General features: G+C 38.2%; 1 protein-coding gene across 2 annotated transcripts in view; it reads right to left on the bottom strand.

Moving 5' to 3' along the window:
- The window catches only part of TTN (titin), a 280445-nt gene extending 264718 nt beyond the window's left edge, over positions 1-15727 (bottom strand). Inside the window, exons 1-10 of one of the 2 annotated variants that reach the window (XM_054479293.2) lie at positions 15532-15727; positions 12876-12979; positions 10462-10665; positions 8718-9005; positions 8148-8233; positions 7812-8056; positions 3245-3575; positions 2722-2874; positions 1744-1884; positions 414-539 (exon numbers count right to left, since the gene is read on the bottom strand). In XM_054479293.2, the coding sequence (XP_054335268.1) occupies positions 414-539; positions 1744-1884; positions 2722-2874; positions 3245-3575; positions 7812-8056; positions 8148-8233; positions 8718-9005; positions 10462-10665; positions 12876-12966 (1665 nt within the window). In that variant the 5' untranslated portion in view covers positions 12967-12979; positions 15532-15727. The remainder of the gene's footprint in view (positions 1-413; positions 540-1743; positions 1885-2721; positions 2875-3244; positions 3576-7811; positions 8057-8147; positions 8234-8717; positions 9006-10461; positions 10666-12875; positions 12980-15531) is intronic. The other variant, XM_054479294.2, reaches the window with a different exon arrangement.
- Between the last annotated feature and the right edge of the window lie 451 nt (positions 15728-16178).

The raw sequence follows: 16178 nt of genomic DNA on the forward strand, positions 1-16178 counted from the left end.
CTGATGTATGTGTATGTGTGTGTGTGTGTGTGCATGTGTGTGTGCATGTAAAGTTTGTGCCTTACAATCTAAGTGACTGAGGGCTTGGGCTATGCACAAAGAAACCAACTGTCCCGGTGGGTAACTGGACTGGCATGATATCTATCATCCATTTACGTATGTTCTAGAAACTTCATAGATGTGCCCTAAACTGTTCTGTAGACAATCTCCTGAAAACTGATCAAGTGAGTGGAAAATAGTGCAATGTGAACATAATTTCCATCCTGAGTTTCAATACTAGACATAGAGGAACAATAACAAAAAATATACAACAAAAGACTTCTCCATTTAAGGGTTTGATTATAAGCTACCTGCAGCTGGCTGTAATGTGATATTGTCAACAAACTACAAAATATTTAGAAAATCAGACTTACTGCTTCTTGAGTTACTTGTTTTTGTTTCGTAGTAATTTCTTCAGAAATTCTAGTTTCTTGTTCTTTGGCTTTAGCTGCGGAAATTACTACTTTTGGTACAAATGTTTTTTCAGTTTCTTTTCTTATCTGCAAACAATGATTTAAAAAAAAACTTTATTTCCTGATGCCCAATGAAATGATATGGTGTTTATTAAATATAACAACATAGGAATTTGAAGATGTAAAATCCCTTTTCTGGAGATGTCACTAAATAAAATAAATAATCTCATGTTCATAAATAAGATCACGCTCTTTCTCTCCTTAAACTGTAAATTATGTAGGCTGCTTAGAGAAAACAAGTTGAATTCAACACTTTGTTTTGAACAGCAGAATTGTAGCCTTCTTAAAATGATGTCCAATTTTTACAAATAGATTTATGGCAATATTATTCTGTACTAATTCTGTCATCTAAAGGTATTCTTAGAATATATATCAGAATGGAAGACTTAGAAGTAATTTTGTCTGATCTTTTTATTTTACATGTGAGAAATCAAGCATGGATAATTTATAATCTGCATTTATACAATATTTTTGTTTTGTCAGTTTTCCTAAATACTGTGAAGAATGCTGTTTCCATCTGGGCACCTAAGGTATATGCGTATATAGGGGCACAGTTTTCTCTATTTGCCTCTTTGCCGTTCTCAAATATCTCATCACTGAAACACAGGATCTCAAGGCTGAAAGGGACTTGAAAGTTCATCTTCTCAAACTACCCAACTGCCAACTGGTTCCACTGGCCAAGAGCTCTACTAACTGGCATTTTCCAATCTGTCCCCAAATGCCGCCAACCATGGGGCTGTCCTTTTCACCTTTTCTGGTCATTTGGCTTGTTAAAGCCATGCTGTCCATTCAACTTCAAACTCACGTGCAAACGTCTTCCCAAGGAGCCAGGAAGCAGTTGCTAAGATTTCTAAAGCAAAGTGAGTTCAGTGTCTCCTCCACTTTTCCCCATTACTGCCTCAGCATCTATTTCTTCCTCCTGGTTTTACCCATCTGTCCTCTCCCTAAAGTCATATACTTAGTGCATCCCCAGATCAATGTGGTGAGACCCCTGTTTCTACTCCTGGTGTATGTTCACAGAGTTCTTTTTCATACACAAAAGGGGAGCATTCAGGGACACTACCAAACTTTGGTATCCAGTACCCAGAAATTTACACATACAACAAGGGGATCTTATTAGTATGCTAACAACCATGTGGCCCAAGAAACAACACTCTTCATGGTAAAGGTGATTATCTGTGTTGACCCCTGTAAGAACCTCAGTGAATTTTAAATAAAAACCCATTTTCACCTGCTCATGAGTTACGTGCATCTGCTCTTGCTTTGTGGTAATTACTTCTCTGGTTCTTGATTTTAATTCTTGTTCCTTGGCTTTATCTGCAGCCACTACTACCTTAGTTACAGCAGTCTTCTCCGCCTCCTTTCTTACCTGCTTTTCATAGAGAAAGGAAGAAAACACTTTAATGCATCTTACATAAAAAGAAGTTCAAGACCAGCCTGGCCAACGTGGTGAAATCCTCTACTAAAAAATACAAAAACTAGCTGGGTGTGGTGGCGCACACCTGTAATCCCAGCTACTCATGAGATTGAGGCACAAGAATCATTTAAACCCAGGAGGCAGAGGCTGTAGTGAGCCGAGATCATGCCACTGCACTCCAGCCTGGGTGACAGAGGGAGACTCTGTCTCAAAAAAGAAAAAAATGTTACAATAATCTGTCAGGATTTAGACGTAAATGTCACACAAGAGGATAAGGAGGAAAGCTGGAATGATTTTAAACTGTAACAGAAAATCTATTCAAATGCGAGGTGGGACATTAACCTGGATTTATAACACTGTTCCAGCTATGAATCGAGTGTCATGTTTGTTAAAAGTCCTTTGGGGAAACTTAGAGAAATGTAATGCCTGCCCTGAAATAGTAGTTTCCACATCCAGTGTGTGCAGTGACTGAGCTCTGGAATTGACTGGTCTCTGTTTCTCCGGCCACCCTTTGCCTTCCTACCTCGAATACCATAGTTGACTTTTGCCTGCTCATATAGCCCAGGTATTTCTGGCCTATTCTGCTCTTGTGATACTCACATTGTCAACACCTTTGAGATCTCAGACCACCTTTTGCTCAGAAAGTTCTAAAAGTCTGGGCCCTGCTGGGCTCAAGGCTGTCTTCAGAATGAATTGAGCACAGCTGCATGCAGAGCTCAGTGGATGGTGGTTAAGTTAATGTGCACTGAAGGACGCGGCTCGGCGGGTGCCCCATGGCAGCCTCACACATACCTGTTCTTGAGCAGGTTGGACGTGCACAGCAGTCGTGGTTGTCCTCTGAGCAGTCTGCTCTACAGCGCTGATCACTGGTTCTCTCACTCTGGCCATATCAACGGCAGCAACAACAGTCGCAACAGCTGCACTTTTGTCAGCATCTTGTTTCACCTAGATTAGAAATGACCAAGTAGATTACTTTTTTAAATGACATGCCCAGTAGAAAATAAAAAAGCCTACTGGAAAACTGAGCCACCTAGAGCAAAATACACTCATACATAAGCATTTATTATTGCCAAGAAACATAGAGACTGTATCATTAAAACCTGTATTTTATGGAAACTTCACAGATTGGAGCTTTTGTCCTAATTAAAAATGGTTTTACAAAGCATGACTACTGAATTTGGTCTTCAGTTGCTGCTATATTTTTATGTTCATATGCATTTTTCCTCCAATTTATACAGATTGAGTTTCATGGCAGAAATCCAGTTGGAGAAACTAGAATGTGAAATAAGGAAAAACAAAACCATTCTGACAGTACCTCTTTAGCACCAGTGGCAACAGCCCCTGCTGCGTAGGTAGCACTGGCCGACACACTGGCGGCAGCACCCGCAGCGCCACTGATGGTCACTTGCTCCTGGACGCCGTATCTCCCTTCCCATCTTTCTTCTGTCCTGATCTGAGTAGAGGTTGTCAGCGTTGTCTCTCTCATCTCAGCCTCAGATGAGGAGGCCACGTAGCCCTCTTGCTTCCAAGGGGGAGGCACTTCGGGACCTGTGGCCACGGTGGATGCCTGAGTCTTACGCATGAGCAATGGAGACCTAACAGACCTGATGGGGGATGTGGAGATTCTTGCTGCTGGAGACACGGACCTGAAAACCAAAAGGCAGAGGTCAAGAATGTCAAAGCAAGGAGGGGTAACCGGATGTGAATAATGGGATGAAAAGCTGGAAGTGCTTTAAGGCAGAGTTTTAAAATGTGTGCCTCCATAACCTATTCAGAGGGTAAATAATGTACTTGGAAGTAATTTGTTTTAAATCTCAATAAACCTAGTAATTTGTTTTAAATCTCAATAAACCTATTCTTATCTGCTGTAACCCTGTAAGAAAATCAGCTTTAATTCCAAATAAGCTGGAGATTTTGTGCCCTGCACCTTCTCACATTAAAAAAAAAAAAAAATCACAACAGAAAAAGCTACTTCTTTAATATGCAGCCAAAGGAAAGACATGTCAAATCCAGCAACCTCTGTATTCTCAATTCATCTCTGTATTCCAATTCTGAGGGGGTTAGAGGATGTCATATAGGTGTTATAAGAAGAAAGGTTTCTGTAATCAAAATGCTTGTGCCACTCTTGACTAAGCAGCTTAAGCCATTTTTTTTTCCCCTGCAGGACTTCCCACAGCCTTTACTATGTCAGTATGCCTTGTGAATTTCCAGGACAGGAGGACACATACTCAGGAAGCTTTCTGCAGCATGTTGCTGGGTATAGGTTGTGCAGTGCACTTTGCAAATTGCTGCTTTAGCCGAAGTGTTTGTGGACAGCTACTTTTAATTTCCTCCATATTTGTTTACACTCGCCCTCCTTGCATTGCACTCTGGACTTATTTTAAATATCTTTAGAGTTATTGTGGAAATTGACTAATTTAAAAACTAATGATTCTGTGATTTTTGGTTAAATTGATAAAGTTGCTTCTTCCAGAATAGTTTTCATTGTTTGCTTTTTAGGTGTATCCAAAGTGCAAGTAGCATCAGTTGAAGAATTTGGGTGCTAAATCCCAGCACTGATGGCCAAAAAAGACTATTTCTGATCTATAGCAATAATTCTGGGGACTGGCCAACTATTGTAAGGTAAAATTTTTTTCAAAACTAATTTAATTCTTAATAAGGCTTATTACATTTTCCTCTCTAGGTGGCAGTATTGCCCTATCATTGCATTTTATTAATTCTGCATATAAGAAAATGTTTATAAATGCATCCTGTCACTATCTAGGATATTTAGCTTACACTGATCATAAATGAAATGATTATTCTAATTAAGCTCAAGGTACAGTTGATATTTTCTCTAACTTACAGAGTACCTTAACAGTACATTACAACATTAACCAGTTTCACAAAGAAATGTTTATTTTCTTGAAGGTCTTTTTTTGTGTGAAAATCCATTTACATTTTGTAAATGAACTTGTAATCAAACTAAAGGGAAATCTAGGGAATAAGCCTCTTTTCTGAACATGACTGCCTTCGAAATATAACAAAAACCAAGTTAGAATAATGTGTGGTTTCCACTAACTGAAGAAAAGCAAAGAGACATGCGCTTTTAAGTTTCACCCTGTGCCTTGTTCTTGCTGTACTTAGTAAATGGGTTTAATTCAAAAAGAGTTAAAGACATGATTAGCATGACATGACTGATTAACAGCAGGTCACAGGTAAGCCCATAACTGTGAAAATCATTGTAATTTTGGTCATTATAGGAGAGTGCTTATTTCTGTACTTACAATAAAAAGTAATCACCTGGTCACAGCGAGATACAATGCACCTTATTCAATGAAATATGTTTGCCTTACTCTACAACAAAAATCAAGATTAAACTATGAGATATTTAGGAAGTAGTCTTTGATAACCATTATCTTCTCTGCAAATTGGCATTTTATTTCTTAATTATTTGAAAGCAAAATTTTGGGGCAATTTGGATGGTTATTAATGAACTTTCAAAACTGCTAAGATGGTCAAAATGCTCCATGGGATCAGGGACACTCCATGATTCTAAATGACCCTTAGGCTTGGGTTTTAAAATATAGTTAGGTTGTTATCTCCTCAAGAAATTACATTTGGCTTGTGTTGTGATTTCATGGTGTGCAAACTTGGATTTAGCCTGAGACTGAACATTTTTTCTTATTCGACTGCTAAACATGTTTTTTAAAGTAAGCTCTTTGTTCAAGGTTTCATGTTAGTGTTTGCCAATATCTTTACATTTTTGTGGCTAAAACAATAAAAATTGGAAAACATCTAGCATTTTTTTCACATATTTATTGGACTTTTACATTGCCTCTTATGTTAAATACTTTTTTGTATCATTTGTCTTTTTTGTGTTGCATTTTTTTCCTTTAAAAATTAATTTGTTGATTGTTTTTAATGCATTTAGTGTATTGGGTATTTGTCATAAGTGTTGCAAACATTCCCCTAGATCCATTTCTTTCATTTTGCTTGTTTATGGGTCTTATCCAGCATAAACATACGTAACTGTGTATTTTATATACTGTTTCTAGGCTGATGTTGTCTACCTTGTAGCCATTTTATGTTTATTGTGATACTTTTATGGCAGAGGCAATGAAGTACCTTGAGAAGGAGAAACCTCTTAAAATTTTTTCACAAATGCTGTTTGGTTTAGAAATGACCTTTTGCTTTTGCCATACATACATTTTGACTTTTATGTAGTTGCATCTGTAACTGTCTTTTTAAAAGCTTTCGCCCATAAATGCTTTTGCAGATTGTCTTCTCTCTTTTTTTTATTTTTTAACTATTTAATCAAGCTGAAATTTATTTTGTGAATAGTGAGAGGCAGAGGTTTATGTTTGTTTGCTTCCAGCTGGATAGCTAATTGGACCAGCATTCTTTATTAAAATACCTCTCCCTCCCCTGAATTGAAAGGCCACTTTGCTTTTTGAATTCCCTATATACCTGGATCTATTATACTTGGATCTCTTTCTGGACTCTCTGTTTTGTTCCCCTGGTGTATTTTTCTATTCATTTACCAATACCATACTGTTCTGATTATAGTAACTTTACAGTATGTTTGAATATTATTTAAGTCAACCATCTTCTTATTATTCTTTTATAAAAAATTTTCTTGGCAGGGAACATCATGTGTTTTTTATTTCATTTAAATTGATCAATAAACAATTTTGTTTGCTCAAATTTTGTGCATTTTTCATTTCATCATATTAAAAGTTTCATCATGATAAACTAAATCACAAACTTTCAAAACTGTTGTGGACAATTTACACTTGATTATATAATTTCTGAGCCCTGATTATGATACATGATCACCTTCTAAAATACTTCCATATTAAGTAAGCATAGAAGTCCATTTTATTTTCTAGATAAAATACCACAAGCATATGCAAAATATTTAAAAGGTTTTACTTACTGTCTGAATGTAAGAATATTGGCATAATTATTTTCTATTTACAAGGCACTTTCAACTAATTATCTCATTGAAGCCCCAAAATGCAGCTTGAGATCATTCTTATTGTGACTCTCTTTAATTTACAGATGACACAACTGAAACCTTAAATAAACTACTTAACTTCTTTAATTCCAGTTACCTATCAATAACATTGAGGATAATAATTCTTACAGGTTGTGAACATTTAATGAGATGATGTATGTATAGTTCCAGTCTGATAGAGGAAGTGATCCATATATAGTAACAATTATTTTATTATTTATACTTATTGCCCTAAATCAAACTGTTAAGTGATCAGGCTGATTTGTCCTCAGGGCTTTCAACTCTAACTTCTGTGCTCTTCTCCTTTCGCTGTGCTATATTTTGGCCCCTAAAGTAGATATTTATTACATGAAATATAAATAAGAATTCAGAAGTTTATAAGGGTCTTCAATTTACCTGTGGACAGTGAGGATTTGTGAAAATCCTATTCAGTAACTTCTTGGTTTACCTCCTTTGTCACCTGCTACATTTTTGATTGCATGAAACTTATACGGGAGGAGGGCAGGGAAGTGCTGGGAAGAGAAGGGCGTGGTCCCTAGCGAGGCCTGTGCCCATGGACCTAGGTGAGGACAAACGCTCCTGCCTTCCCGCCCAAATGTTGCATTTCCCAAGATCACCCTGACCTGCCACGCCCCCACCCTATGCCTATAAAAACCCCCGAGACCCTAGTTGGCAGACACACAAGCGGCTGGATGTCGAGAGGAACACGGAGCCCCACAACCTGCCCGTTTGTATGCTCCCCTAGAGGTTTGAGCAGCGGGACACTGAAGAAGCGAGCCACTCTCTGCGTCGCATGCCCTGCGAGGAGGACAAGGGAATCTTTCTCATTTCAAAACCTAGTTCCAAAATGTGTAATAACCTGCTCTCTCTATGGCAGCTTTACCTGACCGGAGATGGGGTCGGTGCCCGCACGTGTCTGACCGGGGAAGGGGAGTGTCTTATGGGCGATGGGGACTGCTGCCGAGCCAGCTGTGCTTTGGCAGCAATAGACGGCGGCGTTGGGGATCTTGACTTTGGCTTCGGAGGAATCCTGGGAGGTGTTTTATGTGGCAGCTGTTGCCCAGCGGCACCATCTATGACCATCTCAACTGTTGCAATTGATCTGGCATCAAAGTGGGCTTCAATCTTCTGTAAAAGATTAACAAAGCCCACGTTGAGGAGGAATAGCTGGGGGCGCAACAGCCTGAAAGGCTTGAAAACCAACAGTATAGAAAAATACCTTTTCAATTCGGGTTTGTCTTGATTCTGAAATCTGAGCAGTCGAAACAATTGTCTTTGTCTTTTTAGCAGGTACTTCTTCTTCACCTGTGGGAAGGGAAAGATGAATGTTTAGGAGGGGGCACAATGACCCATTTTAAAAGAGATTCTGTTAATTCTGACTACAAAGTCAAAAAGATTTTCTGGATATCCCAATGGAGAAAATTGCAGAAAGTTTTGGATTTTGCATGAATATAAATTAGGTTTAAATATAGAAAATGTTCATTACAAGATAAAAATTTACTTAGAACGATTTTTTAAAATTCCATTATTTGCCAATAATTTGGAAATGTCGATCACTTAATTGAAACTCTTTCCAGTTTATAATGAGATTCATAAGCACAGATTGCTTCCATTCTGCGCTCTTGACTAGAATCTCAGGGACTTTTCATGGGTGTCAAAAAGCCGGCTTTTATATCAGCTCACAGCATTCTTCTCAGGGCTGTGAGAGGTGGCAAGTGGACACTTGGCCCCACTTCGACACAAACCAGCTCTCTCCCCTTCTCTCTGTTCCTCAACCTCCAGCACATACCTTGAACCAGTAATTCAGCAGTCGAAGTAGCTCTTCCAACGCTGTTGGTGGCATTTACTGAATAGGTCCCTGAGTCTTCAGGGTATGCTTCTGCAATCAGTAAGCTGTAGAGGTCGCCTTCTTGTGAAATTTGGAAATCAAGGGAGCTCTGGATTTCGGCTCCATCCCGGTAGAACTTCACCACAGGTGTAGGGATTCCAGTCACTCTCACTTGGAGTCTCACTTGGCTTCCTTGTCTCACGGTCATGCTCTGCAGTCGTTGAATGAAGTTGGGTGGTGCTGTCTCAGCTGCGGGGACAAGAGAACAAAGTCAGGAGTGAGAGCCAGGGTGCTCCCTACAAGGTATTTTTAAACAATCACAGCTCCAATTCCAAAACCAGATGATGACTCGCCAATCTAAACATCCTTGACTGTCCTTGAACCCAGCTCACCCAGCGATGACAGCAAGAATGGAGCCAGGAGATTACAGAAGGTTTTCTCGCCACCATATTTTATTTTATTTACTTTGTTTTGCTTAGCAGTTTAGGCCACCACCTTTTGTTTCTTTGTTTTAAATAAAAGCTCTAGATTTTGTTATAACATTTCTTGAGAATCTTTCTGGTACTTCTCCCTCAACCTCACATCTAGCGCTCTATTAATATGGGAAGGCCATGTTGCATATTCCAGTAAGTTGCCTTAAAATTAATTCCAGTGGTTGCTATGATGGGTGCACCTGTTACTTAAAGAATCATTACATTTTTAATTCAATTTTTAAAATTCTGAACCTTCTCCAACTTGATAGGTATTCAAATAACCCAAATATTTACTTGCATTTAAAATGTTAATCCCAATAATAACATTACTTCATTTTAATTGTGTTACAGAAAGGGGATTTTTTTGGTTATGTTGAAAGAAATTTTTTATAAGTGTGAGGAGTGAATGGAATTAACTTTGACATGATTTTGAGTAATAAACAATAGCAGGTGCTGCCAACCCTGTGCATTTTCCATTTGTGAATTTTCTGGGTGCATGCTAAAGTTCTACCTGATGTTACTTGATGTGGTTTCTGCTTCGGTCAATTATAGCCCTATAATTGAACATCATTGAAGGTACGGTTTATTGGATAAGCATATGTAACTTTACGTAGCTCATGTAAGATATTGTTATAAAACATGTAAAGGCATGCAATATTCTGTATACTAATGTCTCACTAGGTAGTAAGAGATAGAGAAAAACAACAGAGGCCACTAAGATTGGTGATAAGTTTTCTGGGGAAACAGTGTCATGCATTTGAATAATAAACAAGCATATTTATTTTCTTCTGTGTATGTTTACATGCCTCTTAAATGGGTGGTCTGTAGACCACCGGCATCAGAATTATCTGGATGCTTGTTAAAATGTGAATTCCTGGAGATTCACACTTCCCTGGAGAATATGTCTTATTCCTTAAAAGACTTATAAACAAGGCTCCAAGCTTTTCTACTTGCTGAGAAACATGATTTTTAATATTTCCTTAACATACTTTTGAGTGTTTAATATGTGTATTGAGAAACTGATTCTCAGCCACTTTTATGATGTACTCTAGAGGAAAATTAAATTCCAAAAGGCAAACAACTTGGTTATAAATAATTCAGCCTCCAGTAGACCCTTCTGTAGTTTAAGAGCTGCATCTACCTCTGCCCATAGCTTTTTCTGGACCCCTTTCCCAATTTGCCAGAGATGTCCTCTGGGGGAGCAGAGGATTGGCAGGTCCCCAGCAGCCTACCTTTCACGAGAAGCTCAGCAGTACTAGTTGCTTGTCCAGATCCATTGGTGGCTTTCAGGGAATATCGTCCACTGTTGGCTTTAGTCACGGCGGGGATCGTCAGTTTAGCGCGGCCATCGCTAAAGGAGATCTGCACGCCGGGCAGAGTGGAAGTGGAAATCACCTGGCCATCCCTAAACCAGCTCACCTCAGGAACTGGAAAACCTGAAGAGCAAGAACAATTCATCTTTAGGTTCGAGTGGGCACCGCAAAGTCCTCTGCTCTGTCCCATCATGTTCACTGCCTTGTCCGAAAAAAAAAAAAAAAGCTTTCCGGCATAGAATGCCACTTAATGATAGGGAAAACCCTACAGTTGCATAATCAGTGTGTAAACTTGCAGACCATTAGGAAGGCAGGAAGGGAGGAAACTGAGACCAAAAGAGGCCTAATGATTTTTCCAAGGTCCTTCAGCTAGCAGTGACACAGAGGGGACTAGAATTTCCATCTCCTGCCTTCCTGCCTAGGGCTCTATCTGATTCAATTTAATAGACAGCATTAAAATCATGAAAGGGACTTATAAAAATGAAGAACCAAGGAAAATTTGAAATAGAGAGTGACTGTTGTCCTCTTTGAGAGCAAGTGAAGAACAAAAGCAGCAAACTGATCTCCAGTTTCTGCCTGACAAGCCCAGGAGGCATGCTCTCCTCCCTCCTCTGTGGTTACAGGGACACTGTCGTCTTGGACTCTTCTGCTTTCACAAGTGCAATCAGTAAAAACATTGTAACATGGACAAGCAGTTTCTCATAATAAGAGCCTAATCCAAACCTAGTCTTTCAGAACAACATGGATCATTGGAATAGCAGGTGGAAAGCCAAATTCTCTTTATCTGCCATAAATTGTAGAGCCAAGAACTACATGTCCATGGTTTGATGTTTTAAATATATTAAAACTGTACATTGAGAATGTATGAGGCACATTCAGAGCATGATTTATTTTGCACTTGGCATAAAGGCTGATGCTCTATCTACTTAGGCTGGGAGGTAAAGATAATCTAGAGAAAGTCCATTCTGTTGTTTATACATTAGCCCATCTCCCACTATGGCCAATTAAATAGTTTATTGGACTGATTTATGGGTATTGGATATTTTCAGTAGTGTCTTTGTAATAATTTATTTGCATATAGTTTGAAGGAACAAGAAGATATGAAGTAGCCAGATTCCACTACTTCTCAAGGAGGCAAATTCCCACTGAAGTCATATGTGTTCTGCTCAGTTCAAAAGTTACTGAGTGTTACCAGATAAATAGGTAAATTATTTGGAAGGCGGTAAGACTTATTTTCTATTGTACATATATAGACCAATGTTCATTGGTCTATATATGTACAATAGAAAATAAGTAATGATTGTATGATATTTGTACAATGTAAAATAAAGTATTATCCGGTTATGAATAAGATTGGGGCATATAATAGAAAAAAAGAGAAACAAAGAAATTTTATTTTATATCTTTATTATAAGCCACAAAATTTTAAAAAAGAAGTGGGCAATGAACCATGGAAGTGCACTAAATTAAGAATTAAGCATGATTTTTTTATTAATCTGTATCCATCTTACATGGCTAGTTACAATACTACAGAAAGAGAAAATATTGATTAATTTTAAAATTATTTACAATATAGTTCATATACTACTCCCCATTTTTTCATAAGATGATACCATGCATTTTTTTGAATCATCCATAAACTGAGTTATGAGGAAGAAAAAGAAGGCAAAAAAGAGATGAACTTCCTTTCAGATAAAATTCTAGGGCTAGCATTTGCTTCCTTTTAAATAGAGAGACCCGAGAAGCATATTATTTTCTGTCATTTCAAAACGATTGGAAAGTCTTTTAATTCATTAGAATCACTCAATAAAGATTGAAAATAAAATAATAAAATAATGAGGAGTTGGTTAATTACTGAACAGCTCTGCCTCTGAGGAAAATTAGATGCACTGTTATTTTGCATGTGAACCAACTGAAGTTCAGGTGTCCAGAGCAGGCAGCCCAGGTTGCCTACCCAGTGCCTCTGTGGCTGGCTTCTATTGGGCTTGAGTTCTTGGCTTCCAGTCTGGCTCTGCAGCTGAACCCAAATATAGAATGACTAAATTTGGTCCTACTTAGTTGCTGGATTCCAACAGCAATTTTAATCCAACGCTAATTATTTTTGCTTTGTGGAGTGACAAATATGAATAAAACATTTTCAAGCCATTATAGTGTCAGATTTTGTCAGTACTCTGTGAATGGTATACCCTTAAAATGACCTTTCCATAATGTTGGACTAATTTTCCAAAGTGAAAGCAGGGCTTAAACTTGGCATCAAGTCCTGCAGCAACGTTAACTTACTGGAGAGGAGGCAAAGGGGAAAAAAAAACAAAAGTGTGAATGTGTGAGCTTACCACTAATGTGAGCCTCAAAGGTTGCGGTACTACCCTCCAGTACCACAACGCTTTGTAACGGCTGCGTAAACGTCGGTGCTTGAGTTGTCATCTTTCTAGGCACTCTGAAAAAGAAGAGAAAATAAATTAGGGTGTCCCACCTAAGGGTCACTCTGGAGCTGCTTTGCAGGTACAGAGACACACGTTTCTCCAGATGGATTGCTCCATAGGTCATCTGTGGGCCTACAGTGATGGACAGGTCTTCTCTTTTGTGGCTTGAACAGTTTTGCATAGTTTATCATTGAGTTGACTTAAAGCCTAACCCAAAGTAGCAAGCGTAAGGGGAAATGGAAAAAAGAATTAGCCAAACAGAGCAAGGAATGAACCCTAGTGGTCAAAGAGGGAATATACAGTCTTACCAATGGTGGAAAATCAGGTTCAGAGTTGAAGAAAAAGAAAACCATAGCAATGCAGGGTTAGTGAAGTGTAATTAGAGAGACAAGACATGTGATAAATGTAAAATAAACCTCTGGGCCTGGTGTGGTGGCTCATGCCGGTAATCCCAGCACTTTAGGAGGCCGAGGCGGGAGGATCACTTGAGGTCAGGAGTTCGAGACCAGTTTGGCTAACATGGTGAAACCCCTGTCTCTACTAAAAATACAAAAATTAGCCAGGCGTGGTGGCACATGTCTGTAGTCACAGCTGCTTGGGAGGCTGAGGCACGAGAATTGCTTAAACCCAGGAGGTGGAGGTTGCAGTGAGCAAAGATGGTGCCAGCACACTCCAGCCTGGGTGACAGAGTGAGACTCTGTCTCAAAAAAAAAAAATTAAAATAAAGAAACCTCTGCATCAGCTTAGTGTGTAAGTGAAAATTATTTTTAAAATTTTCCTTCTCCCCAATATTTTTCATTCACTCTATATTTATAAAGTTGACATTGATTCAGACATTATCTGATTACTTAAAATAGTTGCCAGAAGTAAAAATCTGAACTTTGTAATTTCTTTCCTGACTGGAAAAGCTTTGGCAAACCTTATCAAATATGCAAACTTTTTGTAGACGGCATACGGTGCTTTCTATTTCTTAACATTTCTTCATACTATAACTGTGCAGTAAATGTTACTACTGCTGAAGTAAATATTCAGAAAAATTTAAATTTTAGTGAACAGGCCAAAGTTTATTATAGTTCTGAAAGAAAAATGCTGGCTTGAGTTCTTAATATGGAAGAATTTGCAAACTTTGAATAATGGAAGGCTGGTGTAAAATGTAGATGAAGTGAAAAGGCCTATGCTTTCATAAAGTAAAATATTCAACATCAAAGAAACAAATATAAAATTTGCAGTTAAGTCATTTTGTTAAGTGCAAGAAACTACTTTGCCTATCAGTTTCAGAGAGATTATGTGAAGAATTTTCTGATGCATAAATACCTAATTATTCAACATGACTATTCTGTTCTGAAATAGAACATTTCTGAATTGTCAATCACTTCATTACTATTTTTCATTAAATTCTTTGTTTACTAAAACTTCATGGAGCAATAATCTTCTTAGTGATAATTCTGTTCCTTATTGCAACTTTCTACTTAGTTAAAAAAATGAAACCAGCATTCTCTGAGACAATAAAATTTATATTTGGAAAAATCAGATAATATCCAAAAGGTTTCATACATTTTTTTGTCAGAAACTCCTTTTTGTAGCATATTATCTTTGGGATGAACAACTTTCTGTGTCTAACTTTTTCTGTTTATAAGCTAGTACATCTAAAAATAGCTGTCTTCTTAGACATAGAATACATAATTATATATCTATGTATTTACAGGCATTGACAATTAGTAATCAAATTCTAGGAAGATGAGAAATCAAAGTGTATTTAAAAGTAAGAAACCTTTCCTTTAAACATTATTTCTTACCTTTCTTAGTGTCAACATTTATCTCAAAATATATGATTGGACTGTGTGCTGAATTAAAATGCATGAAGAGATTCTGAATATTTTAGAAAACAATTATATCATTTTATTCCAAATCTTTAACTATGTTGCAATTAACCAGCTTAAATTGATCTTACATTCCTATTGTCTAGGTAAATTTTGTTGCCTTAGCACTTGCTCTTCACAGGCCTTTGTCTAACTGGGGCTGAAGGTATGCATCTAAAATGTCATGCTCTTAAAATAAACTCTCCTAAACTCTCCAAGGTTGACTGACAGCAGGCAAGTGTTCTGTCACTGTCCTGCAACTGATACCTCAGCAGTTGATTCCCTTAAAAAGTCATCAGGGTGTAGCTGATACCACATGCATTTTATCAGAGCTATTCTTGGTGTGCTTAACTTTATCATTGAGTAATATAACCTTGAACATTCTCAGCAGGCAAAGAGAGTCTAGAAAAGAAGTAAACATTTCTCTCAACATTTCAGACCTCAACTTTTAGAATATTAAGTGAACTTAAGCAATTTGAGTCATGGAATCATTTAGCTGATATGCTAAAGGTTTCAACTTTTTAAGGAAAAATGTTCAGACATTTTAAAATAGAATTTAACGAGCAGATTTAAATAATGGGTCAGCACTGGCAAGAAATAGTCATACAAACACTTGTACATAGGCATTTAGCACACACAAATAATCCGGAGCCAGAGATCAATAAGAAAGTGACTCTACTATTAAAATAAGAAAAGTTGCTGCTCACCTGATTTTTCAAGAGTGCCTAAAAAGGGTGGGACTAAGCCCAAGGTTGCTTCTGAAACGACGTCCTATGGAGAGTTGGTTTTTCTGACCATCTCCGACATGAATCGGTGAGCCTCTAATCCTAAAAACAAAACTACACAGTCAAGACTGTGTAGTTTTGCTTTTCTATGCAATCCCTACACCCGAGGCGAGGCTGGGAATGCACGACTGCTCAAGAGCCAGGGTCTGGCCTGCCCTTATATTCACCAGATCTGCTGACAGCCCCACATCCTTAGGCAGGGCCCTGGGTGATTGGCTGTCGTAGGAAAGCATGATGGGAGAGGACCTATTTGGTAGTGTCATATACCACCTGTTCTTCTGATTGACGGTGCTAAATTTAGTACCTCAAAGGAGACTTCACCAAGGAAATAGAACTGTATTTAAAGAATAACTGTGTTGAGGCTCAGAGAAGAGCATTGGTTGCTGATGTTAAAATCTGAAAATGCAGGTCTAAAGAGGTGTGACAGTAGATAGCACTTGTGGGCAGTCATACAAAAGAGCCCCAAACCTGAGGACTCTGCCCTGAGTCAGGCTCCAGTCCTGTTCCCTTCCCCCATAAAACAAACCAAATGGACCTGTCAATCATGACAGCAGATGAGGGAATTTATC

Source organism: Pongo pygmaeus, chromosome 11 (genome assembly GCF_028885625.2).
Source record: "Pongo pygmaeus isolate AG05252 chromosome 11, NHGRI_mPonPyg2-v2.0_pri, whole genome shotgun sequence".
Taxonomy (NCBI): Eukaryota; Metazoa; Chordata; class Mammalia; order Primates; family Hominidae; genus Pongo; species Pongo pygmaeus.